Raw genomic sequence first — 19,833 nt, 5'->3', positions numbered from 1 at the left:
CCAACTGAAAAACATCCATTCGGCTATGTCGTCCGATCAAAAAAAGAGAAAGAGGTAACTGTCAGTCCAGGACAAAGGTGTACCCCTACTTCCATGCCCAATCTCCAAGTACCATTCCAAAATCCAGATCATATTACCAATCCTCCAAAGCAATCACGTGCCTTGAGTTTCCACCATTTGTGAACACTGATTATCTATGACGCAGCCTTGGCAACACTTCCTTACATTAAACATCTCCAGCTTTTACTCCATGAGTTTGAAATTTCCCTTCATCTTCTCTCAGATTGTGGCCCACAGTAACGTTTTGCTCTCCTGTTTATCTGTAGATTCTCTTTTCTTTTCTAACATCATTCACCATCTAAACCAATCTTATCTCTATCCTGTTAGATCAAAGTACAGTAGGCACATTGCAATTACAACCATATGAAGGTATCTTATTTAGGACCATCATACCTGAATTCATGAAGTTTCCTCTTCCTCCTTCCACCTCTAGGATGTGATCCACCCCCACCCATTCTGTGAAGGTGTCAATGTGTTTGGCCTACTCAAAAATTGCAGATGTTGTTGGAGCTACCAGAGGCGCAGACCATCTGCATGGAGGTTCTGTTTCTCAATTTACCCATCTAGCTTCATGGCACCACAGGGTCTGATAAAATCCCTGTGCGTGGGTTCACATATTAGAGGAGGAATCCATGCAAGTTAACATTGACTAAGACGTGAATTTTGGAGGTGGTGGAATCTTTACATTAGAGATTGATTCACCAGGACCCAGGCCCAGCACCTCCAGATCCCTGGCGCCTGACCCAGTGGAATACCTACAGGTAGGCAGCCAAAGGATTTGGAGAAGGGAGGAGGGGAAAAACGTGAAACAAAGCCAGCACTTCCTCATACTGTGCATCTGCAGCCTTGGTTTCTGGTTCGCTCCACTCAGGGAAGAGGAGGGAAGCATGTGGGGCTCAGATATTTCAGCAAATGAGAACCTAAAAATAATGGCCTACAATTGACTGTAATCGTACCGGTTTGCTTTGCATTTAGATTTGTCAATGTCTGCCTTTCAGAAAGGCTCACCTATCCACTGCAATGCAGATTTTTAGACTTGCCAATTGCAAAATTTGTCATCAAATAAATAAATAGTAATTATAATTAGACGCTTATGTTGCTACCATAGAGCATAAAGTTACGCTTTCCCTTTCCCCTTTGTAGCAGAGGCCTCAGACGTGCTAGAAATGACAGAGAGTAAAAGAGAACTTCAAAATAAAAAAAAACAAAGTTCCAGTATCATCACAACTCAGATTTTATTCAACAGCAAAGTTGAAGGAAATATTGGATATTTTACCCTCCCCGGACAAATGTTTTCAATGGATATTAAAAATAAAAACATCATCTCTAAATAAACTCACAATGTAATTCTTTTCATTAAATATATTTGTTTGGCCAAAGAACAAAACCAAAGTTAGAACCCGTTGTACAAAAACAAAAAAGAAATCCCTTGCAAACTTGTAACACTGTAGCAATGACGATGCTGATTTAGATGTCTCACCATTTTCATTAATCTGTGGAAACTATTATTTTACTTTGAACCAAAAAAGAAAAAACCTTGGAGAGCATCAAGCCAATTTTAGAGGCAACTGAGGCTTAGAATAGCTACAGGGAGAGAACACAACTAGTGCCTTCATTCACAATTTGTGCTAGTAATTTGGGAGAAATATAGGGCTATTTAAGAGACGGCAAAAAAAGAAGTTAGAAGCATTGCAGTGTTATAGTGCACAGTACAGCAAAAACCTGCAAACTACTCACTCTAGGAAACTATAACTCTGGCAGAGCACAGATGATGGAGACACTGTTGCCAATGTAAAGGATAATGACAGTGATGATGGTGCAGAAGTTTAAGTTAATACTTTTCATCTTTTTTTGGAATCAGTTGTGAGCTGACTGTTGGGATGGGTTGGGAAAATCTCGCTCTCTCCACCTTCCACTTACAGTAGCTGCTTCTCCTCTCTACCTCCCCACTTCCAGATAAAGCACCTGCAGCACCAGGTTTGGTTTCGTAGGCATGCAGTTTGGAAGCATCGTATTTTATTTAGAATGCCTATTCCAGCATTAAAAATGTAAAAGTTCCTCTGATGGACGCTGCTTAGTGGTCTTCGCGTTAGCCACATCCAATGGACTGCAATTAGAAGTTAATTAAAGCAATGTAGTTTTTGACTAGCAATGGGGGAGCTGGGAACAGGGGAAAGGAAAAGATGCAGGGAATGGAAAGAAAAGTGAGTGCTTTAACCATAGTCCATAATCCAAGGTGTGCGCATGTGGACTTCTCTCTCTCTCTTTGTTTAATCTTTCCAGTTATAATATTTCCAGTTTAAATGGGAGTTTCAATGGGCAGTTTCAGTTACAGTCATAAACAAAATCATAGTTGCTGGGCTCCTTTGGAATTGGTGGGGGAGCATCAGGAATCTGTATATTCTCTAAGTCGAGGAGACGCAGCTTTATCTCCATGCTGAGCAGTGTGTCCAAGTCATTTCGTGTCAGGTCACTCATCATATCCTTCCCAAGGAGGGCATTCAATCCATCGGTCCAGATACAGTACTGCCATGGAAGACAAGAACCTCCATTAAGTCCAGACCTGCTTTCCCATGCAAACAAATCAGCCAACCGCATCTTCTCCAGTGCATTTATGCTCAGTGACTGAAGAACACCTCTAAAATTAAACTAGACAGATGTGCTTAAGCACTTCTTTGGCTTAATTTTAAACATATTGATTAGCTAGTGATTTCAAACAACTGGTCAGAATATGGCAACAAAAATTCTGGGAAACAAATCGAAAGAAATGAAAAATATTCCATTTAAAAAAAATTGGGGGGAATTGCTCCTGCGTGGGTGGCTTTTTGTTTGGAAAATTTCAAACACAGTGAAAATTTTCTTTGTGAAAATTTCAATTTGAAAAAAGGCCTTTATTTAAAAAATTCAAAAAAATGTTGACTAAAAAAATGCAACCAGCTCTAATATTTGATAAACTAGAAAAATGTATACAGTAAACCAAGTAGTTTCTAAAAGACACTTCTCCTTCAATATCAAGAGTGCCACTTTGTAGCGTGATATTCTGTCTTCCCTTCGCACACTAATCAAACAAACAACCCATGTATTTTTAATCATAAACCATTACGAGCCTGATCCAAGTTTCATGTAGTCTAAGGGAAGCTTTTCATTGACTTCAACGGGAGTCAGATTGGACCCATGCTGATCTAGTATTTACCTACATGGAAAAATATATTTGCCATAAATGCTAATTATATTGTGGAAATTAAAATATGTATTATATGGAAAGAATCCTGCACTATCAGGGAGGTGGATTAGAAAACCTACTAGGACTTTTCAGATATCTAATTTTTGTGTTATCACAATCATATATTTGATTTTAAAATACATTTGATCTGATCATATATATTTCACATCATATATCCAGTATAGAAATACGTAATATTACTATGTACTATAAACTACATGCTGTATGTAGGTGAGGTTGCGTACAAATACATATTAAGTATGTGTATACACAAACGCACATACACAAGAACAAGGATACACAAACACACACACACACACACACACATATATAACCTATACATAAGCACCTCTTTATGTTAATAAATATGTATGGATCTATTTTCCAAAGCAGGAAACTAAATTACTTGCAGTAGTATGAAGTTAATCAATGTTCTGTCCTTCATAAAAACTAAATGTCAAGTTATCCTGGCATAATTCTAAACAGCTTTGTTTGGCCTGTAAAGAACCTCTTCTCTTGCTATCTCTCTCTCTCTCCCTCTCTCTTTTTTTTTAATAGGAAATGCAATCTCACTCCAAAGCTGACAGCTTGAGATAAACATAAGTTGAATAACTGTTTTAAATAAGCAACAAACCCAGGGGAGGTTGGTGAACAAGAGTCAACTTCTAATCAGTCACTTCCATTTATTACTACAAACCATTTACGCAACTATGAACAAAAGTACTTGAATGGTATCATCTAAAAATAAAAAGATTTCAATCATGAACTCATGTGTCCTAGTTACAAGGGAAAAATTAAATCAACCATAACTGAATTTTTATCTTACAAATGTTTCTGCTGGATTTCATGCCAAAGGATGGACTTTAAAATTAGCCAACTGTGTGCTGAAAGTTATAGCCAAACTTACAGATAGCTACAGCTGATTGTGTGCTGCACAAGAAAAGAAAAAGAATACTGATAAGAATCAGAGAAAAAAAATCTCAGCGTATGTCTACACTAGGAAAGAGCATGTGTTTTTAAAATATGAGAGTTAACATACTTCAAAATCCTTGAGTAAAATCCTGCTCCACTGAAGTCAGTGGCAAAATTCTCATTGCGTCAACAGAGCCAGGATTTCACCTTTAATGTAGACAAGGCAAGTTGTAGTGTTAATGTGTTAGCTGCTTAGTTGGGAATTTATGGTTAGAGCTCTGCGCGGATACAAAAATGTGGATCCGCATCCGCCAGGATAACCCGCGATCCGCTAGCCGTCTTTTACCTGTATCCGCATCAGCAAGCCACCTCACAAGGGCTAGCGATGGAGTGCGGGGGAAAGGAGCGAGTGGGGGTGCAGGGTCTTGCAGGGAAGAGGCAGCGGAAGGGTGAGGACTTGGGGTAATGGGTAGTACGGGATGGGACTCAAGGAGAATGGGCGATGCAGAGGGTGGGGGCTGGGGGCCTGGGCCACCGCATTGTGTGCTGCTCCTGGGTGCTCGCGAGCTACGGCACATGGCAGTGCGTACTGCATCACAGTGGGGCGGAGGGGTGGGGCGCTGGGGCCCCGCCTGTTCCAATCCCCATGGTCGGGGGTGGGACCTGCTGCCCAGAAGCCGGCCGGCTGGGATTGGGAGCGTGGCCAGTGCTGCTGGGCCGGGCCATGGTGGGAATGTTGGACCTGCCCGAGCTGCTGGACAGGAAGTGGCGCGGCAAGCACGTGCTGGTCAGCCCAGAGTCCGACTTGCTGCCCAGCCGCAGCTACTGGCCACCAGTCCTGAGCACGCTGCGCCCCCCTGGGCTGTCTGAACCAGATGCCGCCAGCCAGGCGCCGCTGGGGAATAGAGCCCTGTGTGGTTGTATCTGCATCCGATCCACTATCTGCAAAAATGGACTGCAGGTATCTGCGCATTTGCAGGGCTCTATTTATGGTTCATGCTGACCAGCTAATAAAGTTTCAAACTCTAACTTGCCCTGTCTACAATAGGATTTTAAATCGTGCTAAGCTATCATGTTTTAAATATACAGTTTTTCCCTAGAGTAGACAGGCCTCCAAGAAAGAAAAAAAAGCCGACCTGAAAATAAGATTAATGCCGAACACACAACTCCATGGTATTTTGCAAATACATAGTTTCCTTAAACATGTCTATAAGAAAGATTTATTGAAAATGGTTTTGCCAGGATTCTCTTTATCAGGAGAAGTAAAGGAATAATTGCAAAAGAAACGGAGGGGCTTTTACGTGTGGAAGCATGCTGGAAAGCTCTCCCTGTAACATCTGATGTAACCAAAGCTCCCTCAGTGCAAGCATCTCAGTGTGCTGGTGAGGGCAGAACCATAGTCCTCCTTTGGTTCAAATAGTACTGATTTGGAGCCCCTTCCAGCTCCTGGCAACGTTCTTCTGGCCACCTATTATGTGGGCGCAGTGGATGGAGAAAGGGACTCCTTGTCTCATCTCCACTTTGGCAGGTGAACCTAATCAGACATATATAATTTAGGAACTGCTAGAAATCCTACTGAGTTGGTAGAAAAATTCCAGCATTGATTCAGTGGTATTTCTTTCAACATACAAAACAGACTAAGAGCCACTGAAGAATCAACTCAATTTAATACAGACTAATTTTAATGAAGTGGCAGTGAAACCTAATTATAACCAGTCTCACAACCTTCTCTGTCAAAAAGCAGGGAGGGAATAATCCACCTTTTTTTGGGGGGGGGTATTCAGTGAAAACGGGCTCTCAGCATTCAAATGAAAAACAAATATGACAGTGTGATCGCAAAGTGTTCAGACCTCTGGATAGCAATGAGCGTTGACAGCTGGCTAAGCTCGATTGCCAAATTTAAAAGATCATGAGTCAGGCCCCCCAAAACCGTGATGGTAGCTCACACATCATGAGTTAAAAAATTGGGTTCTTTTTATTTGCTTTCTGTTTTTTAAGGCTTTAAACACACTAAATATTGAGAGACAAATCTCAAAAGTTGGGAACACTGATAAGTTAAGTTAACACTGCAAAATTAAGACCAATTATGACATATCCGCACCACCACCAGAAACTCGAGCTGGGTTTTTGGTGGGGGAACCTGTGAAGCTAAACGCTGCAGGAAGTACTGCCCACCAGGGCCTGAGTGGCAGCCCCTTGCAGCCAGCTGATTGGCCCATGCCTGTATATAAACTAGGAAGCCCTTACAGGGAGCTGTCTGAGCAATGACACTGACTGCCTGCTTCCTCCGCCTCCAGACCTTGCCTTGCTGTGAACCCCTGACACCGGTTCATGTCTGGCTCGGCTACTTGCCTTCTGTCTGCAATTCGGAGCCTCACTCTTGCTTCCTAGCATCCCGACCTGGCTCAACCCCCCACTCCGCTACTCGTCTCCTCACCACAACTTGGTAACTGATCCATGCACACTGGCTGCCCACTTCCCTGCCCTGACACTGGCCCTTGCTTTTCTGGTCACAAACGCAGACTTTTTCAGGCATGCCAATTTTGTTTTATAGAAGCTGGACAAAGTTGAAGGTAAAAACAGATGAGGATATTTGGGAAAAGATTACAAGGCCTGTGTTGGTTCATTAGAAGATGGCAGTAGTCATAGGCTGCATTTTCCGGTGGAGGTGACTGAAATATTTACTAATTTCCATGATAATTCGCCCCTAAGAGCCAACATGGACTATAATTAAATTGTTGCAGAATTTATGGCAGAAAGAACGCAATGTGTGTCCAGAGGTTCAAGAGGACTATGTCTTGTCTAAAACAGTAACTCTTAACAGTAGCTGAAGCTTTGGGAGCTCTAGAAACCTTATTGTCAACTTCTCTTAACTGAACATTTGCCATCAGATCACTTCCTGGAACGAAAAAGCTTCTAAGTGACATTGAAAAATTAATCCTCAGGAAAAGCCAAATGAGCACAACTCATTACTTCTATCAGAATTAACATCTGTTTGAAGGATTTTAGCCAGAATTGCAAATGTGAAAGCTGCATACCTAATGCACTTTAGTTGTCATTTCTTGTGCTAAGCATCCTTCTAAGTTTATATCTGGAAATCCCAAATTCTTTGAGACAATCATTTGTGATGCTTCCACCGTCAATTTGGAAATTGACCATTATCTTCCAAGGTGTATGCTTCTTTGGGGGTGGGCTGTTTTGTTTTGCTTTTTTATTTGCACCAACACCCACCAGCTCACAGAGCTATGTCCCATCCCACACTGTGGATAGAGCAGAATGTATAGTGTTGTGTGCCGGGGCATGCTTAACAACATTAAACTGAGAACGGGGGGCTGTGCCATTCAGTACCATAAAAGGCCAATGTGTTTATATCCATAAACTCCACTGATGGTATGGGAGTGCGGTCAAGACTAGCTGATGATGCCTGTTGGTGTTTAACAGTCTTGATAGTACAGGCCAGGGACGTTATCCTGAGGTTAATTTGATTAATCTGTAATCTTGTATGAATTGATTATTGATCACACAGGAGAAGACTGAAGTTTTATTTGTATTCACTTGGGAGAATTACCTACTTTCCAGTGATTAAGGTAGATTGAATTAAGAAGAGGAGCTCTTACCACACCAGGAAGGGAGGAGGGGGAGTTATGAGCGAGCACAGCTCTCCCAGAACAGAAGAGGGAGAGGTCTCTCTCTGTTTTATTATTATTTGTATTACTGTATCACCTAGGAGCTCCACTCCTGGACCAGGACTCTATTGTGCTAGGCACTGTACAGACACAGAACAAAAAGACTGTCTCTGAAAATGTATGATCTTTAGAGATGCAGGACAGCTGTGTTCCCCACCCCACCACACCCTGGTTTCCCCTTACTTTAACCTCTACTTACCTCATGCTTATCAGGAGCGATGAAATTCAGTTGGCCATTTGAGTCATACAATATAGAGAAAGCAAGCTCAAGCACCTCCTGGAAGAACACAGTCACAAAGAAACCCATATTAGAAGTCCATAAGAAAGAGTCATACATTCACACCTTGCTCTCTTCCGTCCCAACAACTCTGAAGAAAACTGAAATACTTTACCATACGCACCAGAATAAAATGATACTCACCTGAAATTCTGCTTCACTTCCAACCAATACTGCCATGGTGCCAACATATCACAAGAGACACTGACAACAACAGAACCAACACTGGGGCCAATGGGATTTAGGCAAGGCTAAAAATCTGAAATGAGTAGCAGTGACAGTGTGGGGTTCCAACTTAGGTTAGAGTTTGGGTTCTGGTTTGAGCCATGCCATGGCTAGGGTCTGACATCAGAGACACCAAAACCTCGCATAGCCATAGCCCCATAAGACAGATATCTCACAAGGACAGTTCATTTTGTGGTATTTGTGCCATCATTGATGCTGGAAATCTTACAAAATTATACATTCTCAGGAGATTTCTGCCATTTTGGTCGCCACCGGAACCAGAATGGGCAAATGTGTCCCATGTGGGTTTGGATCCAACCACACAGAGGGAAATCTCCAAGGAGCACAGAAGGCTGCCATAGCTGACTCTTCACCCTCCTCTCAGTCCATGTAAGCTCTAGAGCTATATTATAAACTCTGACACAACACTGGGTACATAATTGGTGTCTAAGAAATACTGTAATAATAAGGATAAATTAATAAGTTTCTCAATGTGGTTCACATTCTTATTTTCCATTTCAAATGGTCTTAGAGAGCATAAAGTGCTACAAATAAAAAATGTTAGCTCCTCCCATGCAGTAGCTGCATCTATCTGAGATATTACTGTTTTTGTGGTTCAGTTATAAATATCTCAAATAAGATTTTTTTTGAGGGAGGGAGGAGGAGGTTGGAAAGAGATGATCAGTTTTCTCCCCTATGTATCTGAACTTGGAATTTTCAAAGGAGCCTAAGGGAGACAGGGAAGCATGCAACCCCTATTGAAAGTCAATGGGAATCAAGTTCCTTTGAAAATGCCAGCCTATGTAAATAAATAGTTAGCATTTATCACAGTGACCACACTGCTAAGGCACTGTGGTATTTCCATATGCTGAGACTAGCAAGTAGATGTGGTATATCAGTTATTGTAGCATGTCTCAATATCAACTCTGACTAGTTTTTACCGCATGCTAACGGTCATTAGCGAAGTGACTAGTGTAGCCTCTACTTGGTGGATTCAGAAATATTCCCTTCCATATCATGGGGCTGGCTCTTTTTACCCCCTTGCTTCCTGGTCAGTGGTCTCATAACACTAATTGTCTTTACTGGCTCTCTTGAAGAAGGAGAGAAGAGAGGCATACAACTGTTGTTCCTACACTTCTAGAAGCTACAGGAGCGCTGCTTCCTACATTCATGATATTGAGGACAAAAATGAAACAACTGTAAATCTATGGTGGCTATAGCAGATATACCAGACTAGATTTGATCACAGGTACACAGAGCCAGAGTAGCTCCATTGACTTCAGTGGGGTTACTCCATATTTACAATGGTGTAACAAGACCAGAATCTGGATTACACACTTTAAATTACACCCTATACATACTTTCTGGCTGATCTGAAACTTCAGATCACTTTGCTACTGGTTAATTGTTATGTCGCCACTGCCTAAGGCTGAGGAGCACAAGCGGTCACATGCAGCTGAAACCACCATGTGAGCATCCTTCCACCTCATCCTGAGTGGTCTCATGGTTCCTACAGCCCACATCACAGGTTGGGAACCACAGGCCTATTAAGTCATCTTAAGTCAATGCCAGGGCAGGATGGTTCCCACAGTATACTACCTAGAATGTGTGCTGGTGTTCTTGTTCTGTGATAACCAAGATGAAATTAAAGAGAACACACGTTTCTGAACAATGTAAGTTAGATTAATTTCTGCTCACTAAAAATTCACCACAGATGGAGAAAGTAAATAAGTGTTATTTACTCCTTTGCATAACACAAGAACCAGAGGTCACCCAATGAAATTGATAGGCAGCAGGTTTACAACAATCAAAAGTAAGTATTTCATCACACAACGCACAATTAACCTGTGAAACTCATTGCCAGGGGATGCTGTGGAGGCCAAAACTGCAATGGGGTTCAAAAAGAATTAGATAAGTTCATGTAGAATAGGTCCATCAATGGTTATTAGCCTGGATGGGCAGGGACGGTGTCTGTAGCCTCTGTTTGCCAGAAGCTGGGTATGGCCAACAGGGGATGGATCATTTGATGATTACCTGTCCTGTTCATTCCCTCTAGGGCACCTGACATTGGCCACTGTCGGAAGACAGGATACTGGGCTAGATGAACCTTTGGTCTGACCCAGTATGGCCGTTCTTAAGTTCTTAAACTTGCCAAGTCAGCAAATGGAAGGGATGGCTGGGGAATACCCATGGCTAGATGAACATGTGTCTCATACTTCCTTGTTAAATGCCTTCTAAATCAAATACAATTCATTGGCATAAAATATATTAATATTATATGAGAAGCACAAATGAGCCTAATAGTGAGCCTTAAAAATTGAACCCAATTTAAAATGTGAGCAAGACTAAACAACCATGGATTCAAGTCTGCTTCTATCAAGCCATTCCAGTGTCACATGGCATCAAAATTCCAGTTCAGCTTTGTTCCTGTTTATTTCTATATGATCCCACTGGAAGAATACGGGCTGATGTTGGCCAATGGAGAAATGATGAAGCCACTGTTAAGAACATTCTGCCAATTCTATTCCTGTGTGCAACATTCTCATTCTCTCATTTAATTTTCTTTTCTGCCAGTGAATACACATTAAGGTGCTTGTTATATATATGTCATAACTTGATGAAGGTGTTCTTTTAAATCCTCTCCAATTGTGAAACTTCAACCTACGCTCCACATTTTGTAAATACAAAGAAAACAGGGTTTGTGAGATTTTGATACATGATTCTCAGCTGTCAAACTAAATTAAATTAAAATTTATTTAAGCAGTGCTGCAATATTCTGCACAGACTATTAAAATGTTGCAAACATTGTTCATACAGTCTGTATTACACAAGAACTCATCTTCCAAATTGTGTTATTCCTAAAGCAGAAAATGAGGCCACGGAAAAATCAACATAATAAATGGAGTAATGACAAAGATTATTACAGTCTGTACCAAAAACTGAATTCAACAGCTATGGATGTAATTATGTTACCTATCAATTCCCAATCTCCACATCTTTGGTTAGCAGCTTTATGCCAGTCCATTGCAATTTTACCCTAGGAAATGGAGCATTACTAACGGCTGAGGGCATACAAATCTGTAGCCCTGCTATTTAGCATTAAACTCTACTTAAACACTGCCGCTTTATAAAGATGACAAATTTTCATCACCCACTGTATGGTTTCTGTCTTTGTTTTTGTGGACAAATGAATGCCAAGATAAGGAAGCACTAAAAATACTTCATATATATCATATAGTTGCCACAGCCAAATGCTGTTGATGTCTCAGATGCAGCAATAAGTAGGAGCTGTGTGAAATCTATTGTGGGTATGTGTGTGTTTGTGTACTGATTCAGAAAATTAACCAGGAAAATGTTTCCTTGCTTTTTTTGTTGTTGTGTGGTTTTGATTTTCATTTGATAAGGCTTTTCATTTTCAATCAGGAATATTCTATAGTGAAAGAAGATGAGGGTACACTCTATATTTCAAAATGACTATTTTGCTCTATAAGCCAAATAGAGCTGATATTAGTTACCTGTGTGGGAAATATATGCAAACAGAGCTTCTGAGATGGTCTGTCCCTCCAGCCATCCTGCACTCATCAGTGTAGTATCTTAGAATCAGTTACAGAGGGAAAAGCTAGTTTCAGCTGTCTCTACCTGTCCTCATCTCCTTCTCATTGTACGAAAAGACCAGAGGTAGGGATGGATGGAGAAAGGTACATTGCAATGGTTACATGGGGAAGCTTTCACTGCACCCATCCTCACTGTGCCTGGCTCCAGATCTGTCATTAGTCCTACGCTTTCATGAACATTAAACACACATATTTTGTTTTCAAAATTAAACACTACTGAGGTAGGAAATCCTATTTTTAATATTTTATGCTTCAGAATCTTTCTAAGCATCACAACTAGAGGTGGATCAAAAGCAGAACTTCAAAATATTCCTAATGTCAGGCATTGATAGATTCAGATTCAAATCCCTTGGCTAGAACCCTGTGGTTTCAAGTCAGATCCAAAGCATGAGGGTCTGATTCCCCCACTGACATTCATCTGCAGCACATGTTGATGGAAGTCTCATGAATATACCTGTTGGTAAGGGATTTCCACCTTTAAAGATGGCAGAATTTTCCCAAGATCATTGGATTTCCCAAGCTCTCATAATTGGGAACTAACTTCTCAGCAAAAAAGGAAAAAAAAAAGCTCAAGATTTTAGCACTATGAAACCTGAACACTAGTGCTAGTTTCTGCTTCTTGACCCCAAACTCTGAAAAATATCCTAAACCTAAGCTGGATCTGAACACTGCCTCCTCTTCTCAATCCCACTGTAACACTTCACGCATCATTGCCTCCTTAAAATTCAAATATCACATCGCATCCTTTCATCAGCATCCATTTTACACCTGGGTTTTCTAGCACACCTCAATCTGAAATTACTATAAACTGGACGTAAATTGTATCTTTGCTGTGTGACAGGGATGCAGTGACAGATTCATCAGAGAATACGGTAAGCACAATTTATTTGGTTAATGAGGATAATTTTTCAGCAGGTAACATTGCTAGGCCACTCATCAATAGGTATTGCTACTCTGTTAGACTCCATGGAACCCACCAGGAGCCAGCACCACCTGATCACTTGTCCGTATGTGTTGTGTTTATCCACAATTATCATAGTGCACAGATGCCATGAAAGTTAAACATAGCGTTGAGCCCACTCAAGTATGCTTGTCTAATAATTTGACTCACATGGTCCTAGATCAAAACAGAAAAAGACAGAAAAATAGAGTGTGAGTGCGTGTGTGTGTGTTCACGTACAAATGGATTTGCACCAAGCCAGAATGCAGTTATTTCAGGAAAGGTCAAATTCACAGTCTTTGTACTCTGCAGAGTGAACATTTATAATAATTTGAAAGTCATACCTTATTTTGTTTAAGAGCACCTTTCTCCTTCATGTGAGGGCAGTCCTTCCCTGTCACAACTGCCTTTATATCTGCCACAGGTACTGCATTAAAAAAAAAGAAAATGAGTGTAACTAAAATGTGTAAAAGCTGTGCTGTCAAACAAGAGGCAAACTGATGTGTCAAAAATTCCAGCTACGATGCCATTACCAGAGTCTGCTGTGAAAAAGGAAACTAAGCAAAACAACTGAAACAGGCATCACTGAGCCTTAACATAAGGGATTCAAGTTTCACACGTCCAGATGGAAATGTGAATTAGGATTCTGCTTTCTCCCTCTTGTTGAGACTTTTGATGGAAAATGGATTTTCTGTAGATGTGTGTAGGCTTTATGTACACTCACACCTCTACACCAGAGGTTCTCAAACTGTGCTCCGTGGATCACCAGTGATCCGCGAGCTCTATACAGGTGGTCCGTGGATAGTTCCCTCTAAGATGCACGCCTAGGTGGCCACACACAAAAGAATGAAGGGCCACCCACCTAATTAGTGGAGCCGCGCAGGTGTGGCTCCACTAATTAGGTGCCCAGACCCTGGAGAAGACACACATGTAAGGTGGGGTGGTGGCCTTGGGGGGAATAGGGGGTAAGTGGGAGGAGTCAGTGGAGTCAGAAGAGGGGGTGGGAGGAATTGGGGACGTGCAGGGCTGCGGTGGCCAGAGAAAAAGGCAACTTTCCCCAGTTCCAGGGCTGCGGCTGCCAGGGAGAGACAGCGCTCCTTCCCAGCCTCAGCTCTGTGGCTGGGGTGAGAACCTCCTCCTTCCCAGCTCCAGCTCGGGGGCTGCCGCGGCGGGGGAGAGAGGGCACATCCATTGCACTAGAAAGGTAAGACTACTGATCTTAAAATATGAGTTGTGTGCTTTCATTTGTAGAATAAAAAAATGTTAATGGTTATTAAGTTTTTTTTATATAGCGCTTTTGTCCAAAGCATTTTACAATACTTAGCTAACGGTACAAACATTTGGAAAGCTCATTAAGTGGTCTGCCAAGACCCTCAGCAATTTTCAAGTGGTCCACACACAATAAAAAGTTTGAGAACCACTGCTCTAGACAACACATAGCAGGTATCTGTCTTATTAATTTAGATATAATTTTTTCATGTTGTTTTACACTTTATCCATGACTGGCTGCTCAATCACACTCTCGTGATTTTGATGGGGAAACTATATAAAGCTTAGAATGACCAACCATCACTGTTTTTTTTTTTAAAATCATTTTTAAAGTAAGTTCATTTAAAAAAAGTTTTGAAAAGTTTCACTTGTCACAGTCTCTGCAGGAGTAAACTTGGTGAGGTCACTAGAACACAGAGATAAATGCAACTGTGCTTCAAGTGGAAGTCAATTTTCCGGCAGTAATTACATTATGGAAAATCTATATACTCTAAATATAATATAGTCAGTGAATGACAGAAAGCTTCTACAATCTATAAATAACCCATTATCTTGTGACTTTGGAAAAGGATCATATGGAGCAGGATAATAACACGAAAGTCTGTCATTGCTTGAGTCTTTAGAGTCTCTAATGGAAATGCTACAGTAGAGAATGCATTTTTCCCCCGATGGACTCAGCAGCCACACGTATTTTATGTATTATATGTGTGTCTTCTCTAGTCAAGACAACAAATGGTTGTATCATTCACAGTGTTATGGTTGAAAAGACAACACAAAATATTAAAATACAGTGCAATTTTTAATGGATGTTTTTTACATACAGTAAACCACAAGAAGCATAAATTATTCCTGGGCTTATCTAGTCAACCTCTCCTCCTCCTGTCTACTTTAGGGTTTTATAGTGCCACCCATCACTGGAGTACCTAAGCAACTTCCTCATAGCAAAGATAGCAATACCCGTAGCAAAGTCCCTAGTGGACTCCATGGAGTCATTGGCACTTTTCTCTTTTTAGCGTCAACACTCTGCTTAGGGTAGGTTTTTTGAGGGGCTGGGAGGAATTTGGGAATAAAAGGGGGTGTGTGAGTTGTGAGTATCACTTATGGTGAAAAGACTTTCTCGAAACTGAAGGCTTTGTAACATTTCCTAAAGATGGTCAGACTGAATTCACCTGATCTCATCTGGAAGGTTGTTCCATAGCCGGATCCCCTGTACCAAGAATTATGGTTCCCAGATCTCATATGCTTTGCCCTGGGTTTTGTGATCTGTATTGTCCCAGAAGCATACAACTGTAATGGTGATTCATAGGTCAAAATTTGGTCTTTGATGTCGTTGGGGCTTGATCCATTAATCGCTTTGAAAATTAGCCAAGGCCTAAAACTGGCACTGAAAGCTGACAGGGAGCCAGTGGAAGATCTTGGTCATGGGTCTGACATAGTCTAAGCCATAGAAGAGGTGGGCAGCTGCATTCTGTACCAGGTAGAGCCTGTGCATAATCTTCACATTTACCTTCAGATACAATGAGTCACAGTAATCCAGCCTGGATATGACCAATGCATGGATTATTGTGGCCAGGTCCTCATCTGGGAGGAAGGGACCAAGTTTCCTAGCAAGCTGGATATGAAAGAAGGCATTTTTGAGAACTGATGGTACCAGTTCATCTAAACAGGACTCCCCTCTCTACAAATCACCTCGGTCTCATTTTCCTTTCCCTCATCCCCTTTCTGGTTCTCCCCCTTCTGCACTGGGGAATGAGAAGAGAGAAGGACCACTGTGTGTCCCGCTTTGCTCACTGGATGGCCAGGAGGAGCAAGAAGGCTTGTCCAAAGCTGGCAGTGGAGAGCACAGTAATCTTTATGTCTAGGAGAGGGTAGGTCAGTACATTCAGATGGTAGCAAATCTCTGTAGTCCCACATTATAGGGTGACTCGAAAACTAGGGAGACTGCACTTAGACACAGGTTTTGTAGGTTCCCAAAGCCAGTTCTATATGGCATGTCTAGAACAGTAGCACCTTATTATTGGGCTCTATTTACATGAGTTGGATGGTTCTCATGTTCCATTTAAATTAATTTCTAATGTAATGGCTGCTGTGATAAACTATGTGTCCCCCTGAGCCTGAAAAGTCTGTGGCACTCAAGGAATGGTGGCCCTCCCTCAAATTCTGTCACTATCTAATTCACTTGGTCATCTGACATACACATTTTATGGAGGTTGGGGCCCAGTCACTAAAGCCACAGTTCAAGAGTGGGGTTCACTGCCTCATCTTTCACTCCAAAGCTACTGTAATATTTTTGCCCTATTTCTCTAACTGCAGATCAAACAAATAGCTTTTCCCAGCACCAATGCTTTTGTGCAGCGATCAGAAACCCTGTCCTAGATTCTGACAAAGGACTCCAGTAAAAGCACGAAACACCCTTGAGGCAATTCTGTACAGCAATGAAAATAAGTGAATGTGACTGTAAAATGCCACTATGATGTGACTCCAGTTAGGTGTGTCATCTTCCCAGGCCAACACAAAGCAGCACCCAGACATTTTTATGAGATGGGGGCAGAACAAAGATTTTGATTTCATTATCCCAAAGGTTTGTGTTAATTGATTAATAAAAATAAATCAGTGTAAGAAGTTTAGGTTATTAAGTTACTTCTCTCTCAGTTTCCAGGCTGGAGAAATTTCCAAAATCTGCAGAATTATTCTTTTACTTCACTAAGGAAGCAGAATAAACTTGTATGAACTTTACTCACAGGTGACTGATACGATAATGCCAAGAATGACATTTATTACTAATGAGGACAAAATACAAGGAAATGATTTCTTACCCATTCTTTAAGTTTTAGTCTCATTTTATTGGGGTGATGTGTCACGACTATTATCTTGGTCATCATCAAAGACCAAATCTAGGACCTCCTGAGCTACAGTTTGAGCCTCTATGTCTTAAGCTAAGGGGGACACTTTCAAAAGGGGATGAGTTTCAATAGGTCTTGGGCTCCTAAATCCCTTAGGTGCTCTTGAAAATCTCTCTTTACGTTCCCTAGATGGGATCTGTGAAAGAGTGACATGCTCTGTTGATTGGGCACAGAGGAGGACACATAACCCACATTGAAAAGAGAGAAGTTACACCATTTCTCAGAATAGTGTATCATTTAAGTGCATGCAACCATTATAATCAAGCTAGTTGTCTCAACTTTTGAAAAAGACCTTCATCTGCTCTCCATCATGGATTTATCTCCCAGATACTAGACCATTTACAGGAGCAGGAACAACTGTCTTCACTTACAAAAGGTGTTTACTATTCCAAATTGATTTTATTTGACATCCGCAGTCTGATGAGGCAGTGAAAATGAATTGTGTTACTATGTAGGAAACATAACATTTCGAAACTAAAAGTTCAAAAGAGGACTCATCTGAAACCAGAGTATGCATTCCTCATGCATACTTTCCAAAACTTGAGAGTGATACATGAACACGTCAAAAAATGTCCATGCTTACTATCTAAATATTTCTGTGGCCTGCCCCCATCATGGTCCTGGAATATTGCTTAATCATTAATGTGTATGTTCTTACAATCCCCATGAGGTAGAGGAGAATTATCATCCCTGTTTTACAGATGAGGAAGTGAAGCAATAAGAGATTAAACAATTTTCTCAGGGACACAGAAGAAGGCTGTAGCAGAGTCTGGAATTGAACCCAGATCTCACAAGTTCCCGGGCCACAAGAGCACATCTATGCCACCCATGGATTCGCAAAGACAAGATCTGGCCACTTATTTTGGGTTTCAAAATGAAGCTAAACAAGAGAACTGAGGTGAACAATCCAAATGGTGGCATAAATTGACTGGAACCGGTCACATCCTTCTGGGTAGAGTTGCAATTGGATAGCCTTGAAAAAAATACACACTTTGCAAGCTCTACCATCACTGCAGGCGGACAAACTTTATAGACTGCCCAGAGGTCTGTACTTGAGAAGAACGCTTGTGACAAGATCTACCTTAACCAGAGGGGCATGGCATACTGGGCCCATTAATAGAGATATTTATATTGCATTGTCTTAAAGGCAAATAAGTAACTTAAAAATTAACTAATAGAAGAGCCAGCACATTTACATGACTTACATTTATCCTGCAAAGAATCATGAGGAACTTCTCCCTGTGGACTTTCTTCCAAGTCTCCGTAGTGCAAGACCTTGTGATTGGGCGATAATCGACAATACCAAAATTTGTCTGACAAAATAATACATTAAAAAAGGTTAACATCTGTTTTCATCTTCATCCACCAATAGCTTAGGAGAAAAGTTATTCATTTCATATGGTAAACTGCAGGGAAGTAGTATTGTGTAATGGTTAAAGAATGTGTGATGTGTTTTGAGGAGGGCAAGGACTTTGCCTGTTCACAATAATTCACATAATTAAGAAGAGTCTTTGAACTGGTCCTCTTGCAGCATTTCTTTTTCATTCAGCCACCATTTACGAAAACCAGTATTAAACAAGAACCCTTCTGGGAAGAGACTTAGGCTAACATTTTCAAGAGAAACTAGTGACTTTGGGTGCCTAACCTGAGATGCCTTTAAGGGGACTGTTTGGAAGAAGTGCAGAGTGCTCAGTAATTGAGAACCATACCCATTTAAGATATCTCAAATGGAGCACCCAAAAATGACTATTTACATTTGAAAACTGTGGCCCTTGCCTTCTGATATGCGTTATAAAACACCATGTACACTTACTGTGTTACAGAACATAATAATAATTTCCCTATGGTTTCAATAACTACATCACCAAGAGCCTTATTCTATAGATCAGGGATCGGTAACCTTTTGCAGCGGCCCACCAGGGTAAGACCCTGGCGGGCTGGGCCGGTTTGTTTACCTACCACGTCCGCAGGTTCGGCCGATCGCAGCTCCCAATAGCCGTGGTTCGCTGCTCCAGGCCAGTGGGGGCTGTGGGAAGCGGTGCGGGCCGAGGGATGTGCTGGTCGCCGCTTCCCGCAGCCCCCGTTGGCCTGGAGTGGTGAACCACGGCCAGTGGGAGCTGTGATCGGCTGAACCTGCAGACACGGCAGGTAAACAAACCGGCCCAGCCCGCCAGGGGCTTACCAATCCCTGCTCTAGATAACAAATAAGTCATTACTTTGTATGTCCACAAATGCATATTGTTCTCTCGGAGCCCAAGTATATTTACACTTCTTCCCATCTTCAGCTTCTTCAGTTATTATTCCTCTTAATATGTGCCAAGAACTGCTACCACTAATATTTCCTGGCAGAGCCAGACTAAAATACTAGCTAACATACAAGGTCACTGCCTGCCAATTCCCTTTTTGAAAGAATAACTTCAGACTCCCAGCCAGGTACCAAGTGTACCACAGCACCTCTAATAAACATTCCACAGTATGCTGTCAAAAATGCAATTTTGTTACACCTGAACTACGACTCGCCTAAAACTTTGAGCAAGTTGGACAAAATGGTGGTTAAAATGCTAGTGCCTGCCTAGTGGCTTGTCTACATCACCACTCCCATCATTTCTATCACCAGTGGAGTGGCACCATGGTGAGAAATTTTAGGGGAAAGGTTAGCATAGACACAGCCCCAGAGTACAAGACTAGCTTCATGAGCCCGACATTTTTAGGAATCCTGTAAGC

At 41.5% G+C, this 19,833-nt stretch overlaps 1 protein-coding gene across 8 annotated transcripts in view; it reads right to left on the bottom strand.

The window, feature by feature from the left end:
- Positions 1–1,276: 1,276 nt before the first annotated feature.
- The window catches only part of ELMO1 (engulfment and cell motility 1), a 413,918-nt gene continuing 395,361 nt past the window's right edge, over positions 1,277–19,833 (bottom strand). For all 8 annotated transcript variants that reach the window (XM_037890049.2, XM_043540597.1, XM_043540593.1 and 5 more), the window contains 4 exons: positions 18,315–18,422; positions 13,282–13,364; positions 8,081–8,158; positions 1,277–2,586 (listed from right to left, as the gene is read on the bottom strand). In XM_037890049.2, coding sequence (XP_037745977.1) covers positions 2,386–2,586; positions 8,081–8,158; positions 13,282–13,364; positions 18,315–18,422 — 470 coding nt within the window. In that variant the 3' untranslated portion in view covers positions 1,277–2,385. The remainder of the gene's footprint in view (positions 2,587–8,080; positions 8,159–13,281; positions 13,365–18,314; positions 18,423–19,833) is intronic.

The sequence above is a fragment of the Chelonia mydas genome, chromosome 2 (genome assembly GCF_015237465.2).
Source record: "Chelonia mydas isolate rCheMyd1 chromosome 2, rCheMyd1.pri.v2, whole genome shotgun sequence".
Taxonomy (NCBI): Eukaryota; Metazoa; Chordata; order Testudines; family Cheloniidae; genus Chelonia; species Chelonia mydas.
This window is presented reverse-complemented; position numbering and strand designations above follow the sequence as displayed.